The following is a 25,509-nucleotide window of genomic DNA, read 5'->3' as shown; positions in this document are numbered from 1 at the left end:
TAGTAAGCATTATCATAAAAGACTGTACTTATCTAGAAAACTTAGGTTAAAAAAAATCACAAACATTAAGAAAGATGGTAAAAATATTACACAGTTGTAGTCACCCTTAATAAAGATAGAAAATGAGACAAACATTCAAAAAAATGCAAAATGTGAAGACTACTTCTAGCTTTCATAGGCTGGCTCAACTATCCTAATGGACCTCTAGCTCCAGCTTGCATGGACTACAAAAGGCGGAAGAAAAAGCTACCAGAGTATCTTAAAACAGGTCACACATTCACATATATTATGCTCCCATTATTTACTCTTAATTAATACTTAATATAAGCCTTCCTCATATTCTTGGTATCTCGTTGATTTCTTACAGCACCAGAAATTGTTGGATCCAAAAAGCTCAGGACTCATAAGCATAGCATATAACTCTAAAATATTCTATACAACAAGTAAGAAAATGACAGAGGAGGATACAACCACATGGCATTAATGGTGCTTCATAGTCCATACTAGCTTGTTCCATTCTCTTCGAACCAGTCCTGTCAAAAAAACCAAAACAAAATGGTTCCTTTATGTACCCTTGGCTCATTCAGGAAGGAAGAGAACAAAACCAAGGAACTAAGCCTCCACAAACACCAGTCCCTGATCTCCCTGCCTGCAATTATGGATTCAACTGTCCTCTGATCTCATAAAAACTGGTTAACAGCATATAGTTAAATCCCAATGAAACATTTTGCTCTAAGTACTTTCGTATTTTCACCCAGGTGACTCATACAGTTGGCTTCAACAGAGAGTATGAAAGAATACCAAAGAGTTAAGAGAAATGGTGTAGATCAGATAACAAAACCATCCTACTTTACCTCCTTTGTACTTTATTAATCAGTCGGGGCTGTAGATAATCCAGAAAGAGAATTTCCTGGGCAAAGTCAAAGTGGCAGTTTCCTGGTCCCTTGCGGATAAGAAAGCCCTCCGGTGGGGAGATGCTGTGGCCATCCAGCAACACATGGACTACCTTAGCCTTATTTAAAAATAACATAAGATTACATGACATGACACAGAATAAAATAGATCCAAACCAATCACATTGACTTCAGAGGCAGAATTAATTTCTATAATTTTGTTATATTTATTTAATTCCTCTATAGTATGACATCCTATGGCAAAAGAAAGCTTAAACCAGCAGACACCAGTTGCAACCCATATTCTGCAATTTAGAACATCACAGCTGACACTGATAGGGATGAGAGAGGTGAGGATTTGGAGGACAAAGAAATAAAAATGCATTGTAGAGATCTTTCAATTACTGCATCTCACTAGATCTTAGTAAACTGAAGCTTCCTTTCTTCACCAAAAGGGTTGTCAAGGTCTGGAACAGGCTGTCTAGTGGAAGTGGGAAAGTTATAATCTCTGGAGGTATTCAAAAGACATGTAGATGTGGTACTCAGGCACATGATTTAGTGGTGGCCTTGGCAGTGCTGGGTTAATGGCTGGACTTGATCTTAAAGGTCTTTTCCAAACTAAATGATTCTATGATTCCTGAGTCTGAACATCAACAGAATGGAGAAACTCAGCTTTGAAGTCAGCATGTGTCACAAAGATGATTTGAGGAGACAATTAAAGTCATCAGGCACCTGAATGCATTGCTAGATCAGGCCTGATTGCTCAGCACTGGCTGAAGCTAGCCTTTGAGAAAACACAAAAGCTGATGCTCTCTCTCAAGCAGACTCTTTTGTGTCTCTGTTGCATTTATATAAAGGCTGTATTTATTTAACTTCTTGGCAGGCGGCTCTTGGACTTTTCCAGGATCATGCAAACTCATCTACTAAGCAGTGCTGTATGTTACCTAAGGGCATATGAATAAAGAAGAGGTATTGTGCCAGGCAGAAAGAATTGAGCGTTGTTCGCTGCATAGATGCATGCACGTCTTGTACAATCTCTGAAGATTAAACTAAATAATTCAAGCATACTTATTCAGATGATGCAGGAGTCCTGGCCCCTTCACCCTCCCCCGTCAGCACCATCTGGTGTTGTATGCATGATCCCAGCCACGTAAAAATTCAATCATGCAGCAACAATTATCACTGCATCTTGCCCTGAAATATGTTAAATATAACTTAGCATTAATCACAAGCAGCATTTGTTGCACTAACTACTCGTTTTTCACTATCTAATGGTAAAGGAAGGAATAATACATGTAAAATACAACAAGATGGCCTTTAACTAGCACTAATTAAAGCTTATTGACTAACAGACTGAACCAAAAGAGAATAATTTAGTTAATGAAAGGCTTAATTTAGTCCAAAGATACTGTGAGACAGTTTCCTAATCTCTGGATTTTATAGTGACTGATGTATATATGCTAATGTAAGGTTAACTTAGTTTTGTATACAAATATTTCATTTTCATTATTAGGGTTTCTATCAAAAATAGACATGCAATATTTATGGTGAAAAGTCCCGTTTCAGGTGTCTGAGAAGAACTAAAAACATTCAGAGTTTTATGCAACCCCCATGTATTATCAGTGACCTGGTATTCATAACAGTTCTCATATTCTTTCCATTTGTAAATGATTTTTTTATTCCATTACAATTTCAGTTACACGTGCAATATCCCAAAAGCAGATAATTCTCAGGAATATTTGCTTTGTTTTGCTTTTTATTTTTTGTTTGTTTTTTTCACAAACATTTGTTGATTTGAAAACCTCTGGTATTGTACTGGGCTAGAGGAGGTGCTCAGTACATTTCCAAACAGCATTAAGACTAATTAGGAGGGAATGTCTGTATGACTACCAAGTATGGAGAAAGAATTATTTCTGGTTTCATCTTTAATACATGTGGGAGCAAAGAACAGAAATATCCTTTTCATATCAGAAAGTCTTCTGCATGCTACTTTCCAGCTGAATCAGACAGAATAAGGAAAAGAAGCAAAAAATCCACTGAAATACACTTTAGTTTAGGAAACGTGTATTGAATGGAACTTCTAGAGACTTAGAGATGAAATCTTACCTATTATACTATAGCTGCTTATATTTATGTGTCCTTTACAGCTCTCATTTCTAAGTAATTTTCATCATCCAAGAAGGTACTCAGCCATCACACATAGCATTTTACAAATTGCATAACAAAGCTCTCACAAGGTAATATTTCATAGGGCTGGAAATAGCACACAAGTCTTCATTTTGACAGTTCACTGCCATTACCCTCTCATACTAAAGCTGTGAATAGAATCCACCAGTCTACAGCTGCCTAGGAAATCATTAGATCTCATACCCAGGGACTGGTTCTTAGAATGAACAGCAATACTTCAAGAAACAGATGTCATGATGCTCTAGGTAAACACTCTACAGCTTCTATACTGGGGCCACACACACATCTTGCATCTTCAGTTTTCCAAATATTTTTTTCATCCTTTTACAGACTTGTAGTCATGAACTCCTCATTTAAATTGTACCCACAGACTGTTATGGGACCTGCTATGCCAATTGTATGCTTTAGCAGACTCACTTCTTTTTGTACCTAAGCAAAGTAAACTGCGATTTTTCTTTTTTTCTCAGTTTTGCCTCAAAAACCAAATCCCATGTTAGATTCTAGGGATTAGAATATTTCTTTCTCTCCTTTAATAACTGAGACACATACAGGGAGTTGATTTGGTATGAAAATTCATACTCTGCCAACTCCCCCCAGCTCTATAGGCTATCATATGGCACCAGATGGATGTCCCTTTAGTCAGCTCTGGTCGGTTGTCCTGGCTATGTCCCCTCCCAGCTCCTTGTGCACCCCCAGCCTCCTCGCTGGTGGGGTGGGGTGAGAAGCAGAAAAGGCCTTGACTCTGTGTAAGCGCGGCTCAGCAATAATTAAAACATCAGTGTTTTACCAGCGTTATTCTTATCCTAAATCCAAACCACAGCACTGTACCAGCTGCTAGGAAGAAAATGAATTCTATCCCAGCTGAAACCAGGGCAGAGATTTTAATAAAATAACCCTTGCTGTTATACAGGGGGTATGTTTAGATGGCAAACTCAATGTGCTCCTTAACCCTGCCATGTGTCAAACATGGGTTAACATGGTTTAATGCCATGTATTACAAAATTGGGTGCCATATGTTAAAGTCTCTAAATCAACTGTACCTTCAATGAAAGATCTTTATGCTCTGGCCCTCTGGGAGTCTTTGGCCAGTCTTGGGCACTCAGCAAGATCCCATGCTGACATTAAAAGATGCCAGGGCTCTTGTGAAGATGGAACACCTTGCCACACATTTATGTAGTGTTCATACTAAAGTAATTCCTGCAGGGTAAATTTACACAAAGAAGCAGTTCTGCAACTTTTGCCACTGATTCATCCAATCCTGGGAAGAATCCATGCCTCTGACTTCAGTATTATTTTTCTCCAGAACTGATCTTTTTTGTCCTGTCTCTCTCTAGTTTAATATATATCAACATTTTTCTTCTTATCTATTGACTTGAGTTTGACATCAAGGATGTAACAGTTATATGTCAAGGGGAAAATCTGGAAACAAATGGATTCATAAACTTTCTATGCCATGAACAGCAACTACCTCTTCATTGTCATTACAAATGCATGCATAGCTTCTGAGAATAAGCAGGGAAATGATGTAACACAATCTGCCAGTCAATTCCAAGAATTCAATATGAAGAACATATAAACCAAGCAATTTGGCAAAAAAAAAAAAAAAAAGAGAGGAGATATATTATGCAATTTTAGCTAAGTTAGTTCACTAAGCTGTTTGAAGATGACAACTGTCTCTAATAAACATTAGAGTTGTAGACTCTTCTTGCTTCTTGGAAAAGGTAGTATTGATTGACTTGCCTTCTATAACTTGCCTAAACAGAATTTCTGTTAGAGAACTGTCCTTGTTCTGCCACTCCCTGTGTTCTAGGAAATAATCATATGGTAGGCCTAAATACTGGATATTGAAAGGATACCACTTCAGAACCATACATCTTGAAAATAGTATGTGTCTCTTAGAAAAATCAGCCATGAGGTCTTCTTTAAACTATCTCTGGCTTTTTTTCAATATTTGCTGTTTGTGGAGACAGAAATGCATTATACCTGCCACAAAATTCAGACTCAGACAATCTAGAAAGATTTATGGTGTTCCATTAAGGCAGCTATATTCATTCATCACAGTACCAATTTTCCAATGCACTACTGTATATTTTTGCTGGCAGTGCTCCTTTGCTTTTACTTACCCCTCTATAGGTATCCTCTGGAGATTTATTATAGTTCCAAAAACGAAGCCCTGCAATACTTTCAATTTTATCAAAATGGATCGTGAGCAGATGATCTTCTCCAAAAGAGAAGGGAATGAGCCACATATGGTCATCCTCTACTGTGATATTAGTCCCATCTATTAACCTACAAGGAGAAAAATCCATTAGCTGCAAAAAGGAAAAGCTTGCTTTTCGCATGAAAATCAGGCGCTTTGCTGTTTTTTTCCTATATGCCACTTAAAGCTTCCAGGGCTTACTGTGCCTGTGTGTATAGAACTAAAAAGCACAATAAACACCAAAAATAGTACACAATTGTTGAATTAAGGACAATGGGGAAGAAAAGCAGTATTTCTTTTAGTTGGTTCTGTTTGAGGAAAAACAGAAAACCCCTTAGGTTTCGCTGTGTGGTCAGGGGCAGGCAGAGGAAAGCTCAACTATCTTCCTACCAAAATGGCCAAAGGCAAAAGGCTCAAAACCAATATAACTTACCAATATAGTCCCGTGCCTACACTAGTACATCTGGCACTCTGCAGTGTGTTGCCAATGCAACTATCATGAATCTGACAAGGAGCTGGATGGCAGCTGGATAACCTGGAGAAGCAGAGTTTGTTCACACCCTCCTTCATGCACACAGGCATAGTTCTATTTTTTCAAAAGAGCTTTCCACCAGTGTGAAAACATCTTTTCATAAAAGCACAGACTTGAAGCTGCCTAAAGCTAATTCCGTTATTTCCTCACTTTGGAATCCTGACTTTATATTCTACCACAAACAATGACATACAAAGATGGAGTAAAGGAGAATATGAACTAATTGTCCACTGTAATTACTTTGGTAAACCACCCAAGGTACTTACTATTTATTTAAAAGTTTAATGGAATATGAGTGCCAGACTTGGAAGTTGCTTAAAGAAGAAGATTTGAACAATGACTCTTTCACAGAGAAGCCAATTAGGGAGCCCATGAGAGAAGATATAACCCTTGACTTGGTCCTGTATAGTGCATGGGACCTATTCCAAATGCTACAGTTGAAGAGCACTGTAGTACACTTATACTCAACATGCTTGTGTCCAAAAAGATTCTTAAGCAAAAATTATTCAATACATTAAAAAAAAAACAAAAATCCAAAACCTCAAAATAAAATCATTACACACAACACAGAGAACATGAATGGATATCATACTGGAAGTACAGAACAAATGTATCCCACTTACTAAGAAACATGTTGAAAAGACGGAGGACTTGAAAAATCAAATCTAAACTGGCTCAGTGGCAGGATAAAGGAAGTTATTACAAGCCATCTTTCAACAAAATTCATGATCAGAAAACTCTAACTTGATTGGATCATAACTCTGGAAATCTAAATGCGTATGCACAGGCCAAAAAAGAGTATGAAGGCTAGCAAGCAAGAGGTACCATAAATAAAATTCCTCAAATACATCAGGAGCAGAAAGCTTGCTAGAAATTCTGTAGGATCAACAGACAATGGGGCTGTAAAAGAAGCATTCAGAGAAGGGAAGACACCAACAGAAAAGCTAAATGGCTTCTTTGCAACTGGGACCATTATGGTGGAATATGGAGAGAATCCACCACCAGAATCTCTTAATCACAGGAGATGTCCTGGGAAGATTTCTTAGATCTTGATGCCTACAGAGAGATTTTCATACAAACAGGCAGAAGAACTGAGGAATTATATACAAGTAAGCTTGACATCTGTGTAAATCAGATTAGCAGAAATTACAAAGTTAGTGTACAGGTAGATAAAAACAACATTCTAAGGAAGACTCCACAAAGACATTGAAAAGACAAGTCCTAATTCATAAAATTCACAGAGCACAAACATGCCAGAGGACAGGATTACAACTGAAAATACCCTTTAAAAGAGACACAACTCAGAAACAACCGGATGCAGCTTCAACAACCAAATGCCACGTCCTGTCCAGACCCATAGCATATGATTTCTATATTGCTATCATTTAGGAAGTACAAGTTAATTTGAGAAAGTATACTTGTAAATGAATAAAACTTTATTAGAATTACATCCAAAAAAGGGGGGGGGGGGGGAAGCTGCAGAATTACCAACAGAATGGCACCTGTTTGTGCAATTCCCTAACACATCCTCACACTTTGCTAACTTGAAATTTTTCCTTGAAGTTAACCAGAAAGCCTGCATAAATATCATTGCATATGCATAGACAGATGCTACAGAACACCCACATTTCTGCCTAGAAAGTCCTTAGCAGAGATACCAACCAGGCATGTTGCCATCTCCTAACTCAAGCACCATCTTTTGGAAACATCTCATTCATGTTTCTACAACAAGCTGTTCCTGGGTAGCTTGTGACATCCAAGAATGAGCAGTGGTGGTATGAAAATCATTTCACATTAACATGCGTTAGAAGTTTATATAATTCAGTAGCTTTATAAAGTCTGATGTAAAATGCCTCTAAAATCAATAAACTCCAAAACCATTTGTCAAAACAACAGGCACAAATACAAAGAAAGAGCCCTGCAGAAAATGCTTGGACAATACAACTCTTTCATTACTTACTTCTCTAACGTTCTGGAATCTCCTGCATACTCTGGAAGATCATTCAAGTCTTGGGGTGAAGCAGAAATCTGTTCTGTACTTATTTTTAATGCATGACCATTCTTTCCTATCACTTCAAGTCCTGTCAGTCCAAGGTAATGACAGTCTCCCCAGGTCATGGTAAAATTCAGTTGCAGGCCTATATAAAAGAATATAGATATAATCTATACACATATTGAGTAGTTTGAAGAAGCCAATATAAGCATGAGCCAATATAAGCATGCATGCAACTTCCAACAATTAGCAGTACATGCATTTCGTTTAGATTATATAATCTGCTATGCTGTATTTGGATACTTCCTGATCTGCATGCTTACCTCTATGTAACAGCATAGTATCTTCTGTAAACGTGTGATAGACCCTTTAGTGGGCTACCAACATCTTGTTCAATTTAAACTATATAAATCCCAATAAATAATGCTATCAAGTATCTCATTACTTAGACTGCAGACCGACAGTAATTGAACGATACATTCAAGCAGGTACATGACAGATTTTGTGATTATGCAGACACACAGCAGACCTATTAGTCTGAAGTCTATCTATCATTTTTTGCCAGATAAATGATTATATAGATTCATATAAATCCAGTTTCTTATAAATCAATAAATTGATAGAGAACACTAACTTGTAGTTAAATCAAAAAACAAATATGGTTCACTAATGTGTCTTCATGTCAAAACTGGACATATGGAAGTATTTTAAGGGTCAGCATTACTGAAAACCAGCAATGTTGATTTGCTTGCATCTCCAGAAAATAAATAGGAATGAAAAATTGGGCAGACAAAAGATTGTGCGTGTATCTTCAGGTTCACCTGTTTCATGCCTTACTGAAAAAAAACCTAAGTAGCATATACAGATTTAACAAGTAATATTCCAATCCGATCAGGCTCTATGAAAATCCATCAGTGTAAATTAAAAACATCTTTTATTTCACACATTTTTAGAGAAACACAGAAATAATCAGGTTGGATAATGTCTAAAGAAGCATCATGTAGTCGTGATGCCCTGTAAAACAAACAAGCATTAAAACTATTAAGCCATCCAGCCCAATTACCTATAAATAGCCATAGTAATTTACACAAGACTGTCTTGATATACACATAAATTCACTTGGCTGTTTAGATCTCATTAGCATTTGCAAGGACACTAAGAAATAAAGAGTTCTATTAGCGGACAAGTTTGGAGCTGTGGCTACACTGATATTAAACGCTATTCCCAAGGCCATTGCTAAGACTAAACTTGCTTTGTGTACAAGTGTGCAAGAGTTCTCAGGCAAAACCAAAGTGTATTTTCAAGCAAAAGGGAAAAGACAGGGGGAAGCAGCTATCCACACAAGGTTTAGTATCTACATCACTGTATCAATGCCTTCATAGGATCTCAAAACGATGCAGGGTGGAAGGGTCCTCTGGAGGCCTATAGTCCAACTCCAAGTTCAGAGCAAGGTCATGAGATCAGGTCTCTCAGGAGCTTATCAAGTGGAAGTATGAATGTCTCTAAGGCCAGATTCAAAATCTCTCTGGACCGCTGTTCCAGTGTTTCACTGCCCTCAGGGTTGAATAGATTTCCTAATACTTAATTGGAAATTCTTGTTTTCTACCTTGTTTTTTCTGCTGCCTCTGAACCCAATCCTATTACTATGCCTCAGAATAGCCTGGCTCTGTCCTTTCTATGCTCTCCTGATAGCTAGAGACAGCAAGAAGATCTCCCCTTCACCTTCTCTTCTCTAGGATGAATAAACCAAGGCAGGCCTTTCATGCTTTTCTCACACATCATGGACTCCAGCTGCCTGACTGTCTTAGTCATGCTCCCCCACCAGACTTGCACCAGTAAGTAAATTTTCTTCCTGTTCTAGGGAGCTCCATACTTGACGATACTCCAAGTACAGTCTCACAAGTGTCAAATACAGGGAAAGAATCTTTTTTCCCTGCCCTGCTGGCTGCACTCTTAGGTCCCAGGAGGCAGCTTTACTGCAAGGCCGCACTGCTGGCTCATTTTCAACTTGCGGTTTACAAGGACTTCAGACTCATTAGTGCAAAGCCGTTCCTTAACTAGCTGGCCCCCAGCCTGTCCTGTGGCAAGGGTTTTTACATCCCACCTGCAGGTCTGTGTATTTGCCCTGAACTTCATGAGGTTACACTGGGTAACATCATGAAGTTATCATTTATTCGGGCCTGCTGAGGTACCTCTGAAGAATAGCCTTGCCTCCAGCTTATCAGCCACTCCCTTCTGTTTAACATCATCCACGACCTTGCTGGGATTGCACTTTATCACATCATCCAAATTATTGAAAAAGAAAAAAGACATTAATCAGTGTAGACTATGATAGTATTGATCCCTGAGGGACACCACTAGTAACCAGCCACTAGCTGGACTTTGCACCAGTGATCATCACGTTTTGAGACACTATTTCTCATTGGCATCATGACTGGTAATAAGATGAAAGAGAGAAAAACTACCTACAGCAGGTCAAGGATACAAATCCTCAGTGACTCCATGCATGAACCAGGAGTTCCAGGTGAAGAGGGCAGTATTGATCCTAAGATTTCCATAATTCCCACTAACTCCCCTAAACCAGAAGAATCAAGAGCACTCTCAATCCAGGTCTAAGGGACCACTCCACAGAATCCTATTCCTCTTGTGCTGATGAAAGGACCAGGAACTGACACTGAAAATTCTGAGCCATTCAGAAAATAATTTAAAAGCCCACAGAGAGTTGTTTTAGTACAGGATAAAGAAATCAGGTACTTAAGTATGGATATAACATTCTGGTCTAGCTTTACTGAAGGGTTTCTGTTGTCAATCTGATCTGAGAAATTCAGCCTACATAAATACATAGGACTGGGAGAGAATTAATGTGTAAGGGACAGAGCTATTACAAATCCCATTCAGGGACTAGGCAAATGGATAGTGTTATTTTTCTGAGATTAAAACCCCTCTGTTATGATACAATGTTCTAAAAGCCATAGTAACAAAGTAACACAGCTTCTGCCTTTGTTTATTGTGGCCTTCAATTAATCTTCTTTATTCTAGACCTGACATCTGTTACAAAGTTCTGTACAGCTCAGACAATCAGATCCTCCATGATAAAATGTTAGGAGAGAAAGTGGTTAGGCAAGAAGTAAATGTAAGAACTTACACTTTCCAGTAAATATTCCTGATTCCTTGGGTACATATTCAGAGAGAGGGTCTGGCTCTTGAACCTAAAAGTAAACCAATAGATGCAATGAACATATATAACACATATACATTAAAGGCATATTGTTTATAAAGGGGAGGAGGCTGGTGGTTTTGTTTGTTTGGGGTTTTTTTCCTGTTTCTTAATTTTGCTGGGGTTTTTGTTTTGTTTTAATTTTTACATCCAGCCTTTTGCATGTCATAGAATCATAAAATCATAGAATAGTTAGGGTTGGAAAGGACCTTAAGATCATCTAGTTCCAGCCCTCCTGCCATGGGCAGGGATATCTCGTACTAAACCATATAACCCAAGGCTTCATGCAACCTGGCCTTAAACACTGCCAGGGCAATCTCCTCCTTGCTTCACCAGTCAGGCTGTCCTGCAAAAAACGGAAAACATACCCCAAAATGTAGATCACCTGGATGCTTAGAAAGTCAAGACTCTTCATTTGGTATTTTTTTGTTAGTGCTCATAGGAGTATTAAATGTGAGACTCCCTTGTGTGGGCTACCTGTTCAGAAAGAGTCTGAAATTCTTAAGTCATTCTTATTTACCTACAAACTGCCATGCAACTGATAACATGCTGTATTTGCATACTGCAAATACATTGCAGAGACAAGAAGTCTGGGAGGAAGTTAAGACCTCAGACAGTGCCACCACAGTTTCTTCTCAAGGCCAGAGCAAACAAGCAGATGTGTCCAAAAGCTTGCATTTGCTCTCTGACAGTGCTAATTAATAGTAAGTTATGCTATTCAACATAGCAAAGCAAAAAGATAATAAACAGATGATAAGATCTGCTGATCATACTGGGGCAAAAAGGGTACTAAAGACTAAGGACAACTGCAAAGGGTTCAGACAGACTTAATTTCATTGAGTGAGCATGATAAAATGCTCAATTATGTTCACTACAGGCAAATAGAAAAATGTTACATGTGAGGAAAACAATCCTAACTTTACATATACAGTATTAGGCTTCAAAGAATAGCAGAGTAGAATGTAATCTTGGCATTATTTTAAATAGTTCCACAAAAAACATTAGCTCAATCTTCATTCGTAGTCAAAAAGCCAAATAGGAAACTCCAGACTCCTTTTCTAGTGCAGACTCCTTAACTACAGTTTCATTTACCACTCGAAGTAAACTCCCTGTCACTAAGAATACACCAAATGGACCTACACTGCACCTAAAAAAAAAAAGAAATATAAGACTTGTCAACACTTTTCTCTTACTGTTAACATTAGATCTCTGCAGTATAACCACTGACATCCTGGATCTAATATGTGTATGCTCCCAGATGGCAATATACTTCTTGTAGTAGCAAATGTCCTTGATGTAATTAAGTAGGTGAAACTGAGCAAGAACTGTGCACTGAAATAAATGCGCATAGATAACCTACAAAAGGTGGAAAAAAAAAACTCCTACTGGGGGTACCTTTCTTGCAAAACAGTGACTCTGTCTTTGATGCCTGATGCCTTTTCCTCAGAACAACTTAAGAAGACCAGCCTGAGAATAAGAATTTGCAACAATACTATCAAAACCCATGGACGCAACAAAGCTACCAGTCTTACAGAAGGCAGAATAATGCCCTCCTTTGCAGATCATAAACCACTGTGCCAAGCCACCTTATCACCTTTTTCTCTCTCTTCCTCCTTTATTGGCTACTTAGATTCCTTCAGTCCACTGGTGCCCACCATCTTTTCTTTCAGATATGGTCTAATTTTCTACTATTTCAACCACTTCTGCTTGTGAACATTGTCCCACCCGTGTCTTTAGATCCTTATGGCTAGAACAAAATACCACCGTAGTACATGAGCTCTTGGAAAAGCAGTAAAAAGTAGAAAGTATTTCCATGGTCCTATGCTTAACCATAATATACCACCTTCCATGTGACAAATAACTGAAGTAGGACTAGCCATTCTGGAAAACAGATTTAGAAGAGACTGTAGCAGAGGGGTATAAATCTCTTGAGTGGCTTGAAGAAGGGAATGGGAAATAATTTAGTTTCTTCCAAAACAAAACCTAGGGGACATTAAATGAACCTAGAGACAAACATAAAGAGGTTCTTTTTGCTATGCAAGTTAAGCTGGGAAACAACACAGAGCACTGCAAATTGTACAAACGGCACACAGCTTCAAAAAGCTAATGGATGAAATAATGTAATAAAAATCCATGGCAGGATACTAAACACAAAGGTGAAGTCAAAACGTCCTTGTAAGACAAATTTCTAAGGACTGGATGAGTGTCTCAGAGAAAAGCCACTGCATGTTTGCTCTATTCTTTCATTCTCCCTAGGCATCCACTGTCAGTCACAGTCAAGAGTCAGGTCAAACACCCTAGTTACTGGTCTGACCTGCTATAAAAGTTGATGTATTAAGGTTTACTGAAGTCACAGGAAAGACAGATGACCATGGATAATACTAACAAGAAAGTAAGACACTTCTTAAGAGCTTTTCAAAAGTTCTGTACTCACTGCTGTAAAACACTGTTTCATCCACTGAACATGCTACAGGAAAAAAGGATGAGTGATCAACAGGTAGAGACGTTTTAAACCCAATACCAGTCTGAATTACAATGTTAAGCTGGGGGAGACAAATCATCTACTAGATCTATATAATTTTATAGCATAAGCATCCATCTACAAAATCTTGATGGTACCAGCAAATACAGAATGAGATCAGGGAGTTAAATGGCTCAGACACAATAGCTTTTGTCATTCCACTGCTGATAGAGCAGGTTCCAGATTTAGAAAGAGTATGAAGAACACCACAGATGAAAAGCAAAATAAAAGGCAGGGACGCCAAACAGCCTAGGTCTAGGCTTCTGCAGTGGAAGAAGTCTTGGTGAATGCTCACAATAAACAAGCAATCAAGAAAAGAAAGGTGAAATTCAATTTGCGTCCATGAAATCCTGCACTGCATAAGGTGTCTAAACAGTTTAAGATACTGCAAGCAAAAAAGGGAACAAAATTACTGTTGCCAATGTTAACTAGCATTGGAGATGTCAAAGGGTTAGAGTCACTGACTCATGATTGTCCTGGGTTCAGCTGTAGCAGTCATTTTTCTCCTTCTTAATAGCTGGTGCAGCACTGTGGTTTTGACTTTAGTCTGAGAGCAACACTGATAACACACTGATGTTTTCAGTTGTTGCTAAGTAATGTTTACCCCCATCAAGGACATACTCAATCTCATGCTCCGCCAGTGAGGAGGGGCACAGGAAGCTGGGAGGAAGCAGAGACAGGACACTCAACCCAAACTAGCCAAAGGGGTATTCCATACCACAGCACATCATGCCCAGTATAGAAACTGGGGGGAGTTACCCGGAAGGGCTAGATCACTGCTCAGGTTGGGCTGGGTATCAGTGAGTGAGTGGTGAGCAATTGTATTCTCTCCCCTTGTTATTTCCCTTATCATTATTATTATTGGTGGCAGCACCAGTGATTTGTGTTAGTTACTGAACTGTTCTTATCTCAGCCGGTGGGAATTAACATTCTTTCAATTCTCCTCTCCATCCCTCCAGGAGCAGGGGGAGAAAAAAGGGGGGAGTGAGCAAGCATGGTTCTGAGTTACCAGCTGGGCTTAAACCACAACAATGATCTTAACAGTAAGATCAAATTCCAACATCCTGACATTTTCATTTGTCTTACAAGCCACCAGGAGAAGAGTACAAAACAGAACATGAAGGCATGACAACAGCATAAGGCTCATTAGGAACAATACATCACTGGGAGCATTTTAGCAGAACCAACTGGAATTTAGATTGATTCAGCTTTGATGTCCTCACAGACTTACAAGTAAGAGTGTGTCCCCTAGAAACAGATAACCTCATTGAAGCAACAGTAGCTGCTCATAAAGATCCTTCGAAAGCAGAAGATTTGATGGAAATCAAGTCAAAGACTGCCCCACAACATCCTGAGCAGAAAATCTTGCAGTATCTTTGCTCAGACATAGAGCGAGACTCCAGTACTTGGAAATATGGCCTTCCTCCAAGTAATAAAACACCTACTGTATGGAATAGGAAAGGAACATTTTTATGCTGCAAAATACTCACAGACCTGTGCAGATGCTATTCAGAAAAGGAAAGAGGAAAAACTAAGGGGAAGGTTGAGAGGGGGAGTTCCTTCTCAGATAAAATACTTCATCTGTGGAGGAAGAAACAAGCAAGAGTACACTCTGTGTGAAAATACGGAAAAAAATCTTTGGTTTGAAGTGGTAGGGAGCACAGCTACTCATTATATATTAACTCTATGGTAAAAATCACTGTCAGTGCTCAGGAGTACCTCAATCAAACAGAACTCCCTTGAATGTCTGTCCGAGTAAGCAAAGAGGAAAAAAAAAACAAAACAGTATAGTCTTCTTTGTAGTCTTATTAATGATTCAGGGAAACAAAAATTTTGAGTAATTTTGGGGCTTCAAAATTTTGCATAAATTATTGAGCTGGTGAAAAAAAGGTACCTTCAAAACAGACCGAGCGCTGTATTAGTTCTTCTGCAAAGCTTTACTCTAACATGGAAATCAGTGTCTACTACTTCCACGTCATCTTTCAGACAGACATTTATAAGAGTGTTCCGAACACAGAGGCCCCTACCTGTTGATTCTCTGCTCTTAGCCCTGCTTGTGTGAAAGGTCTTTCATCTCCCTCCCTATCAGCAGTTGTTGGCCTCTTTAACTCTTCCTCGTATCTCAAGCAGCTGGCATTTTCCATTTCTCCATCATATGTCTCATCATAGCAGTATATCGCTTCAAGAATGTCATCATCCATAGTGAACAATATAGTATCACCAAAGTGCTCTGGAGCTGAAGGCAACACACAGAATAAAATATAGAAGAATATATAGAGTGATAAAACTATTTTTGGTCCTTCTTACATTTAATTTGCAGTAGTGTTTAAAGACAATAGACAGCAAATTGATACTCACTACTGATATAATTAGTATGTTCATTCTCAAATTCATACTGCACAGCAGAAAAACCTGGAGAACTTGGTCGAATTTCAAATACATATAAAAGAAAATAGGAAGAAAAGCTTCTTCATCACATTTTCCAAAAGACAGGTCTATCTGATGTGACTGAAATATGGCCTTGTTGCTACACCATCATTAAGAATAGAGATTAGATCTATAGGCTGCTAAAATTCATAGTTTCATTGAAGAATGTATTACTGGGCTTTGCATTACATTCTGAAATTAAAAGGACTAAATACCATACGTAGTGCCAGCTTGCTCTGAAGTGTAAAGTAATAACAAGCTAAATGTATTTGTTTGTATTCTACTACTGTTTCCACAAAGAAAATAAGAAATGATAGCATACCTCCAGATAAGGTTCCTGAAGCTTTTGCAATTTCTCCTTTAAAGATGCATTGTTCATCTAACACCATTATAATGTCTTTCACACCTCTGAAAGAATGTATGCGAGATTTATTATAATTCCAAATCCTAATCATAGCTACTTGACAGGAATCCACAAAGTCAATAAAGATGAAGTGAGGTTTTCCAGGGGTAAATGGTGCTAGCCAGAGATGCATATCATCCTGTGTCCGATTTACGCCATCAATTAGGTTGGTTATTATTCTGGGATCGTTGCCATAAGCTGGTAAAATATTTATATCAGGTGGTTCAGCTGTTATTTTTGAAATCTGAACAGGCTCTCCTTTCGAACTGAAAACTTCAATTCCATTAAGACCAACATAATGTCTGTCTCCCCATGTTGTCTGAATGTCTATCACTAAGTGCTGTCCATAAGGTAAAACAGGAATTTTAAAATCATTTCCATCATGTGCCTCCGTAGAATTTTCTCCTTGCTTTTTTGGTAGTGTTTGTAGTCCCTCTTTTCTCATTTGCTGATATTCTCCAGGCCAGCTGATTTTCTGTTGATGGAGAAACTCATCAAAGATGTCCCCTTGAAAATCCATGTTGGAGATTCGGCCACGATGGGAATAATTAAACTTTACCAAGGAGTTCCAGGACTCCTGCAGAGTGTGTTCTTTTTCATTTTGCCACTTTGCTCTAGAGGTTTCCATGGCCTTGACAGAAAAGTCGTCACCTGAAAACAACATTACATAAGCATTTAATGTAAAAACAAGACTGGAAGCAAATACTATAACATGGACTTGCCCAAATTATGCTGCTACTATTCATGTTCCTTTACCGTAAAACGCTCTTTGGAGTAGCACTTTTGTATTGCCTCCCTATTACAAAGGCTACATGTACCAGTTTCCCTTACCCATTTAGACAAGCACTTTTAACTATTGAAGAGCAGAGCACATGCCAAGATACAAAATGCAACTCAGTTTGAGACTGCAAATTCTTGACTCAACACTTAGAGAAGTTGGGATTTTGCCCAGTGATACTTATTGTCTGTCTGTCACAATAGTTTAAATCATCTGTCTGCATTTCTGCAGATCTTTCATACAGTTGGAAATGGCTGAACTGGTTAAGTTTCTAAAGCTTTACAGAGAAAAGAGTGCTTCCTGTCAAAATCAACCTTGTGCATATATAGAAAAGTGGTGAGAAAAGAAGTAAGGTCAGCATACAAGGAGGATAAGGTGAGCGTTGCGCTCTATGTAGGTAATGTCCAACTATTTTTCTCACTTTTCAGCAAGTGTGAGATGCAGAAGGGGGCTAATGACAAAGTATCTAAGGGGAACACAGTGGAGACAACCAATTAGAGGGGCCCAGTGGGAACAAAGCATGCTCTCCTTGTGACTGCACTGGGGAGCTGCTTCATTTCCATCCCAAAACAATTAAGAGCAGATAATAACGAAGATTTTCAATAAAGCTGTCACTTATGTATTTTCTTCAAATAAATGAAGAAAAGCAAGTAGAGTACTAAACAATTACAGGCCCATGGGCTAGATTTTACTTCTGTACAATGTCCTTGAGTGGATACTAACACAAATGGTTATCAAGAGTAAGTGCCAACTGCTGCAAAATTATCTTTTCCCAGAAGACTGCTCAAGACTAACTTTTACCTTTGTTTTTGGAAACACTGGGAAAGAGGCAATGTTCCTAATCTATCCATGGCCAGTAATAATTTACACTGGGACAAGAAAGATAAAAATAAGAACTTTAAAGCAGATGGGAAACCACCTGAAAGAAGGTTGTCTTCCAGAATGAAAGCTTGAAGACCAAGTTCCCCATTCTTCCTCATCCCACAAGGGAAATAGAGAGAGGAAGCAAAGGTGTGTATCTCACAGAGCATCAGCCATTTATAAGTCACTTTCTTGTTCAAACCATTGCCTATATGGATACTCTTTGGGTGGATGATCCCCAACAGTACTTCCTGTTTGGATGTACTGGAGAAGACAATTTACCTAAAGAAGATACCACATATATATTTACCACTTTTGAAATGTCAAAGCTTGAAAAATTCAGGATGAGCATGTGGAGAAGAGTATTTGACATTTATTAGCTTGCCTTGTTTTGGAGGGTTTTTTCCCTTTTTTAAAACCCCCCTCTTTTTTAAATGTTAAGTACTTCAAGCAGCACAGAGATTGCAACTCAGAAACACTTCTACAGCAGTTTAAATAGGAGTGATTTTCAATGGGAGGTTAACAGGTTTGTTAGCTACATTAAGGAGTCACAACCGAAGTGGAGCTCTGAAAGGAAAGCAGGGAATAGCCCAAAAGCAAAGGTCAATGGCTAAAGGCTTACAGGGTTGGGCATACTTTTTAGAATATAAGATTTATTCTTTTTATTGGAGCCATGTGAACAATAAACTCTTCCCACAGATAACGAGTGTCCCACTTGCAGATGTTAACATAGTCGCAGCCTTCTGTATGCCTGAAAGGATTGTATAATGGATGCTATCCTGAAGCCCAAGAAAAAATGACACCTCAAACCCTGTGAGTTTAGGAGGGGATTCTTAAATCATCAAGTCCCTTGTCCTGCTTCTAATGGCAACACACCTCACACAATTTCTCTCAAAACTTTACTAAACTACATTTTGGGGCAACTCTTGCTTGGAAAAAAACCCCATCTTTCTTCTCTCTCTGTTGTGTTAATCTCATTTTTACTCCCAGCAGTTATAAATAGCAATCATATTTCCCTGCTTCAATCACAGGCTTCATTTCCCAAATCATTCTAAAAGCTCTCTTCTATATCTGTTCCACTTTGTAATCAGCTTTCCTGAAAATGGATGATCAGAACTGCAGTTTTCCAACTGACGTCTCATGAGTGCCTGTGTTGAGATATTAACATTTCCCTCACAGAAAAGCCTCTGCTGATACATCCTTGGAGTGCAGTGTTATAATCACGTCTGCGTCACACTAGCATTTCATAGCCAATCTGTTATCAGCTACTCAACCAAGATCCATCTCTCCCGAGGTCATTTGCAATTGATTATTACTCAGCTTACAACTTAATTTTTCGTTATTATTCCCCAGATGACCCTCCAAGCAGGACTACCGAATTGCATTCCATTGCTATTACTCCCGTCTTCAAGTTCATCTTTCTGTGCAGTTCTTCAATCTTCTTAACTCATAATACCCCAAATTATATGTTATTTGCAAATTTCATCAGCATATTTCCATCATTTCCTTTACACATTAAACAGTTATCAAAGAAAAATTGTATGTTTTCATAGCAACATTAACTCGAGCCAAGTATGCATGGACATGCTATTTCTCATTTCTGTTGTTCTCATTATTCTTCATTTAGTGACCAAAGGCATGCTGTGACATTGTAAATGAGTTTGTGCAGCCTCCCTTTTGGCCCATTCCACTGTTGGGATACTGCAGCTCCCCTAGTCCCACTCCAATTAAAATTCACCACTCTTAGGGAAACACTTAAAACTGTTTTCCTGTTGTTAATGCTCACTCAGCTCCACTTTGAAGATGGCTTTATCCTGTGCAGTATAGTACAACGAAAACAAAAGCTGCTAGATGGCATGCAGTTTTCCCAGGAACAAACACATATTGGGAGTTTAAAGCACCAGATGACAAAACCTGCTCTGAGCAAAATGAGAGGACATTGTAATGAGAATCATGATAACCCTCATCTTATAGTTTACATTAAAACTCCTAAATTGTTACAACTTTTACAGCTGAACAGAGATTACTATAGTAGGATTTAGGTACAGTTTCCATAACGCTAAGAAGTTTTTAATCTAACAAAGATGCTATAAAATGTGTGAAACGGCAAACGGGTGAGTGGTGGGTGAAGGGAAAATGTCAGTTATTCCAACTACTTCCGCACTTTTCTTCTTTGAGGTATAATTTCAGATATACTTATAAAATTGCTGTTTTCTCCAGAGGGGCAGAGAAAGAAAAGTTCAGACATTCTAAGTTTAGAAAGAATAACTTTTGTTGCCTTTATCTGAAAAATTCATGCAGTACCTGCTGTTGAATTTCAACTGGCATTCCTCCATTTAGGCACATTTCCTGTCCTTTATCACCATAACTTTAATGTAAACACCCAGATACAGGACACAGCAAGCTACACTTTCATGTAAATTGTTCTGATGTTAAATCACTCCCCAAAATCTCAATTTGTGTATTTGTAACCTCTTTTTCCAATTTTTTGTGCCTTGTTGTCCTTGGACTGCCAGACTCTCTTCATTGGAGACATGTCACTGAATGCTGAAGAATTACAGAATGTCAAAGAGGGGTATGAAGGCTCCAAAAGAGAAGTCAGAGTGACCCATGGCTTGAAACTGAAAAGGCGAGATTAAAAATACATCCTGAGCAATGGAAATCAAAAAACTTGTTTAAAAGCAAGACCACGTAGAACTTGTGGATAAGAAATTCTATTATTGTGTTATTTAAGCACAAAAATATTACCCTATGTGCAGAAAATTTCTTAGCATGGAATGTTGTAGGTTGGGAGAGAGTAGGAACTTCAAAACTTGACCATTTCTCATACTCTTCCCTGAGGACACGCTGATAGCTACTGCTAGAGGCAGAACAAAATTACACAAATCTGGATCCTTCACCTCCAACAGGATCCAGGTGAACTAAAAAAGGTTTGGAGAAGGATGACAAGGATAATCAAAAACACAGAGCAGGTAACAGCTAAATTTACTAGAAAACTCTTCATAAATAAGCAGAGACGTCTGAGGGAGTTTTGAAGAGGTATATATCAAGTGGCGAAGGGAAAATAAGACCAATTCTCCATTCACTCTGAATAAATATATTTAGTATATATTCTTATTGAGAAAGACACAAACCTACTGCACAAATAAACCCTGTAAATCTGCAAATGTAAAATGGAGTGCAACCTCACTACCTTGAGGTCACACTCTATCTTTTTGCAGATCTTCATCTCTGATATTAGCAAACATTTGCTTTCTGCAGAACTGTCAAATTTCACAACATAATTTACTTTAATCTCCTCCAAATAAATTTAAAAACACTAACTTGGAATGTAAAATTTTCAGAAGACCATTACACATGAGGTGTAGGACAAGGAGAGAGACTCTGAGCATTGCCATAGTAGAAATGCAAAAAACCGAATACTGCAAACAGCAAAACTAAAATCTCCCTGTCTATACCTCCTCCAGGAATCTTAAGAGGTCTCTTCCCACCTAAATGATTCTGTGCTTCTGTAAAACGCAAAACATGCCAGGAGTTGCACTAAGGCTGTTACTGTGAGCTCATACCTTTGAGAGCAGAACCACCTTCTCCAAGACTTACAGTGTTTAACCCCTCCTTTTTTACACATCTGACACTTCTCCTTCCACTTGTAGGCTGTAAGCTGCAGGAACTTTTGTTAGAAAGTTGCTCCAAAATGTCCAAGCACACATCACCATCCTTTCTGGTTAGCATTTGTAATCTCTCATCTCCATTTCCATTTCTACTACTGGATCTTCCCAGTTCATTTCTCTGATATTTGACATCCTCATTAGTCAGATTTGAAAAGTTTTTCATTACTCCATCTGACTGTGTTTGAAATCTCGAGCCTGAACAGTGTTCTGTAGCAAGCCAGGGAGGCTTCTGCTTACTGGAAGTAACTTGATTATTCCCTGTTACTTGGGAAGATGACTGTAACCAAGAAGGAATTGTACTTGTAGAATCAGGCAATTTTCTTCCTGTTAGTTTTTCCATTTGCTCACTCAAAGTAAGCTCATCATCAGATTGAACACGCTCCGTAACTGCTTGCACTGTTGCATTCTCTTTGGCATCTTTTACACAAACTTGAGATGGTGACACTTTCAGATTATCCTCACACAAACTTCTCTTTGTAAAGTTGACCGAGTTCATCCTATGGTCAAGAAGATTTTCTTCTGGCAGAGATTTCCAGTTTAGTGAAGCACTGTCTGACTGTAAGCATTTAAAATGTAGTTCTGCTTCCTTCTCTGTGACTGCAGGTACATTTAGTAATTCTTTCGCTTCATTTGCAGAAGATGCAGAGATATCTTGCTTGTGATCTTTAAGGTCAATAGTACTGCTGTGGTCAGTGAGATCTCCAGAGGCTCTTTCTAATTCACCATCAAATACAAGGTTCTCATCAACATATAACTTCACCTTTCTTGCTCCAACATCAAGGTCCTACAAGAACAGAAGTATGAAGATATCAATCTGTTCAAGCATTATCACTGTTCTGAAACTCTGACATTTGAACACTTAATCAATAAACAGATAAAAACAATTAAATCCTGGATCAGTAACGTGCTTTTGACTACTTTTTAATCACAAGCTCCAACAACTGAAAAATACTGTGGAATATTTAAGGTTTTTATTTAAAAGGACTAAAAACCCCTCTGGACACTACTGTGAACCATTTTGGCAGGGAAGGCTTAACTATTTATAAAAGCCTGAGTGAAGAAGCGCAACTATATTTATCAGGATATAAATTTCAGAGGTACATTTTGCTTCAGCACCTTTGAGATTCACCACTTTCACAGCATGTTCCACAGCAAACAAGCATCCAGATCAAAGCCACCAGACTTAAAAAGAGTTACAGAAATACAGGGCTGGAAAGAACATTAAAAAAATAATAATAAAATCATCTGGTCCATCTTTTTCCCCTGAAGAAAGTAAAATAACCTATACTGTTGTGAAGAAATCTGGTTTTAAACAGATTTCAAATAACCTGCCTTGATAGCTTATTCCAACACTTAACTAGCCTTTCAAATAGAAAGCCTTTACTTCAGGTACAACTCTGCCACTCACTTTATCACCATGTTCTACTTTTCTATGGCACCCACTACAACCTGATTTTTTCATTCCACTGCAGTAGGAACTAATGTTCTTTCTATCCTCTTTAGCATTTCCATCTAACCTCATCTCCCTCCTGACAAAAATACTGGTATCTTCACAGAAAACATAGCAGATGAGACAAAATTCACCACCTTTCTCCCCTCTGAAGTTCAGTAATGTGCCCATCATGTGGAACCTTTAAGAGCTCTCTGTTCCTTCCTTATCTTAATGGAAACTGAGAAGCTTTTTGTGAAAGTAAGAAGTTTCAGTTTCATCCCGCTTGCTCATCTCTTGGATGTCAGTTTTTTAATACTGACTTAAATTTTCCTCTTTGCTCCTGTATGCACTCTTTATAGCTTAAACGTCTTTACAGATTCCATTCTGCTGCTTTCCAAATAATAACATGTATGAGGCGAAAAATATAATATGGACCTACACAAGGAGAAAAACAGAAGATGCAGGCATAATAAGCTCCAGTTGAAAGAAGGCAGTAGGTGTAGGAATGCACGGCACATTCCTGTTACATTCCTTATAGAAAAAGATAACCTTCATTAACTTCTCAGAGAACAGCTGTAAACCCTGTTTAATTGGCCATTATGACATGACTGCCTGTGTTACTCCTAGAGTATCATAAAGTGCTATATGTTGGTACTAATGCATTTGGACATAAAACGTAATCTTTTTTTCCCCTTGAATAGGAACACTACTAGATTAATCTAATTTGGAATCAAAACACTTTAATGATTATATATATTAAAAAATACATACATGGCTTTGCCTGAAATGATGACGGGGAAGAGAAATACTGTCAAGATGCCCCAGTAATGTTATTTTCTTCATCTTTCTATGTCTTCTTTAAATGCTAGAGATATTGGATATTCAGTTGAATTTAGGATAACTGCAACATTCCTACATAATATCCTAGCCTCTACTGCTGTTTCTCTACTGAGAAATACTCAAACCTTAGCTCTGTATTTTTATGTGAGAACAAACTGTGTGGAACCAGAGAAATGTACACATCTGTATTTTGTAAAATATTTGTCAATTTCATCTTTTTAAATTAAGATCAGCAACCTCTTAAGAATAAAATGTTTTGAAATTAATCCCACTCCACCCACCAGTACTGAGAAAACATTGCAAAATGAGATGGTGTCCCTAAAAGAGGGACAGTCGAGCACAGAAAAGGGCCAGGCACTTCAAAATTACTATTCCAGTTAGTAGGAAATGACTTCTCCTTCCCTAATGTTTTGGAATGTCTGGGATAGATACTGCAGGAAGCAAAAGAGGTGTCTGAGACAATAGAGACAGATGAAACTGGGGCAGGCATTAGTAACAGATGATAGCTCAGAACAACCTGTTAATAAAGGAACCAGTAAAAGAAATAATGAAAAACTTTTGCACCAAAATTCAAAGGAGACTGAGGCTCAAGGAGGAAGAATATGAACAGATCTCAATAGACACAAGACTAGAACTGCTCTTTTTCATTCCCTCCCACCTCTCTTCTGAGCTTCCAGTAGCTTAGTGATCAGATGCAGTACGAAACATTCACAGAATGTTTAGTTTTCCTAGTATGACTGCTTAATTCTCCTCTAGCATGAAGAGGCTGGAAAAATCCTTTCCTCAATGAGTAATTCTTTCAAGAAGCCATCCTGTAAACAAATACTGAATACTTCACCCAATGCAAGTTTTTTGCCTCCTGGAAGAGAAATTGGAATGGCACAATGTCTCAGAACAAGCAAGTAGGTACAATCAATGCCGGAGAAAAAAAAAATGGAAAGATTTGGTGAAAACTGTTCTACAATTTCTCTTGACGTTCCTTCCCAGCTTGTACCTTCAGCCCTCACAGGCTGCCTGCTGGGACAGTGCTTTTCAGTGAAGCAACAAGGATGGTATTTCTGGCTATTTCAGTGATGTTTGTGCATGAAGGACAAAGCTTAAAACCAGAGGCGCTTTTCTGCAAATTACATCTGGACAGAGGACTTCAAGTTGCTCCTGCCTGACTTCTCATGGAAGCGTGAAAAATAAGGAGCAATGGAAGTCAAGAACTAGAAAAGTTCTCCTACAGACTTAACTCAGCTGGAACAAAGCACCTGTATCCTCACAAACAATGCACCCCAGTGGTAGTCCAGCACTGAAAAAAATCTCCAACTCCAGAGAACGGACATGAACATACATACAGGAGGGACAAACATGAAGGCAATCACTTGAAGAAGAAAAGGATCCCATTGGAGAGCAACTAAGATCTTCATGCATTTAAGTATAAATTCCATTCAGAGATCTCTGAAGACATGCAATAGACATTATCTTGGATCTTACAAAAAGTTTCAACAGCATCAAGTAAGAATGCAGTTTCAACACTGTAGCAAATATTTACAAAATGTCTGAATATTT

The 25,509-nt window shown here is 38.4% G+C and overlaps 1 protein-coding gene across 4 annotated transcripts in view; it reads right to left on the bottom strand.

The window, feature by feature from the left end:
* The window catches only part of KATNIP (katanin interacting protein), a 60,045-nt gene that overhangs the window by 10,581 nt on the left and 23,955 nt on the right, over positions 1–25,509 (bottom strand). For all 4 annotated transcript variants that reach the window (XR_004081045.2, XM_013129951.3, XM_031052212.2 and 1 more), the window contains exons 13-20: positions 21,579–22,467; positions 16,293–17,024; positions 15,571–15,779; positions 10,951–11,014; positions 7,773–7,950; positions 5,204–5,369; positions 855–1,012; positions 469–533 (exon numbers count right to left, since the gene is read on the bottom strand). Coding sequence is in view for 3 of the 4 variants with exons in the window: in XM_013129951.3 (XP_012985405.2) it covers positions 469–533; positions 855–1,012; positions 5,204–5,369; positions 7,773–7,950; positions 10,951–11,014; positions 15,571–15,779; positions 16,293–17,024; positions 21,579–22,467 (2,461 nt within the window). In the remaining variant the exon portion in view is untranslated. The remainder of the gene's footprint in view (positions 1–468; positions 534–854; positions 1,013–5,203; positions 5,370–7,772; positions 7,951–10,950; positions 11,015–15,570; positions 15,780–16,292; positions 17,025–21,578; positions 22,468–25,509) is intronic.

This window comes from Melopsittacus undulatus, chromosome 8 (genome assembly GCF_012275295.1).
Source record: "Melopsittacus undulatus isolate bMelUnd1 chromosome 8, bMelUnd1.mat.Z, whole genome shotgun sequence".
NCBI classification, from domain to species: Eukaryota; Metazoa; Chordata; class Aves; order Psittaciformes; family Psittaculidae; genus Melopsittacus; species Melopsittacus undulatus.
The sequence above is the reverse complement of the archived record's forward strand: the minus strand, read 5'-3'. Positions and strand labels throughout refer to the sequence as shown.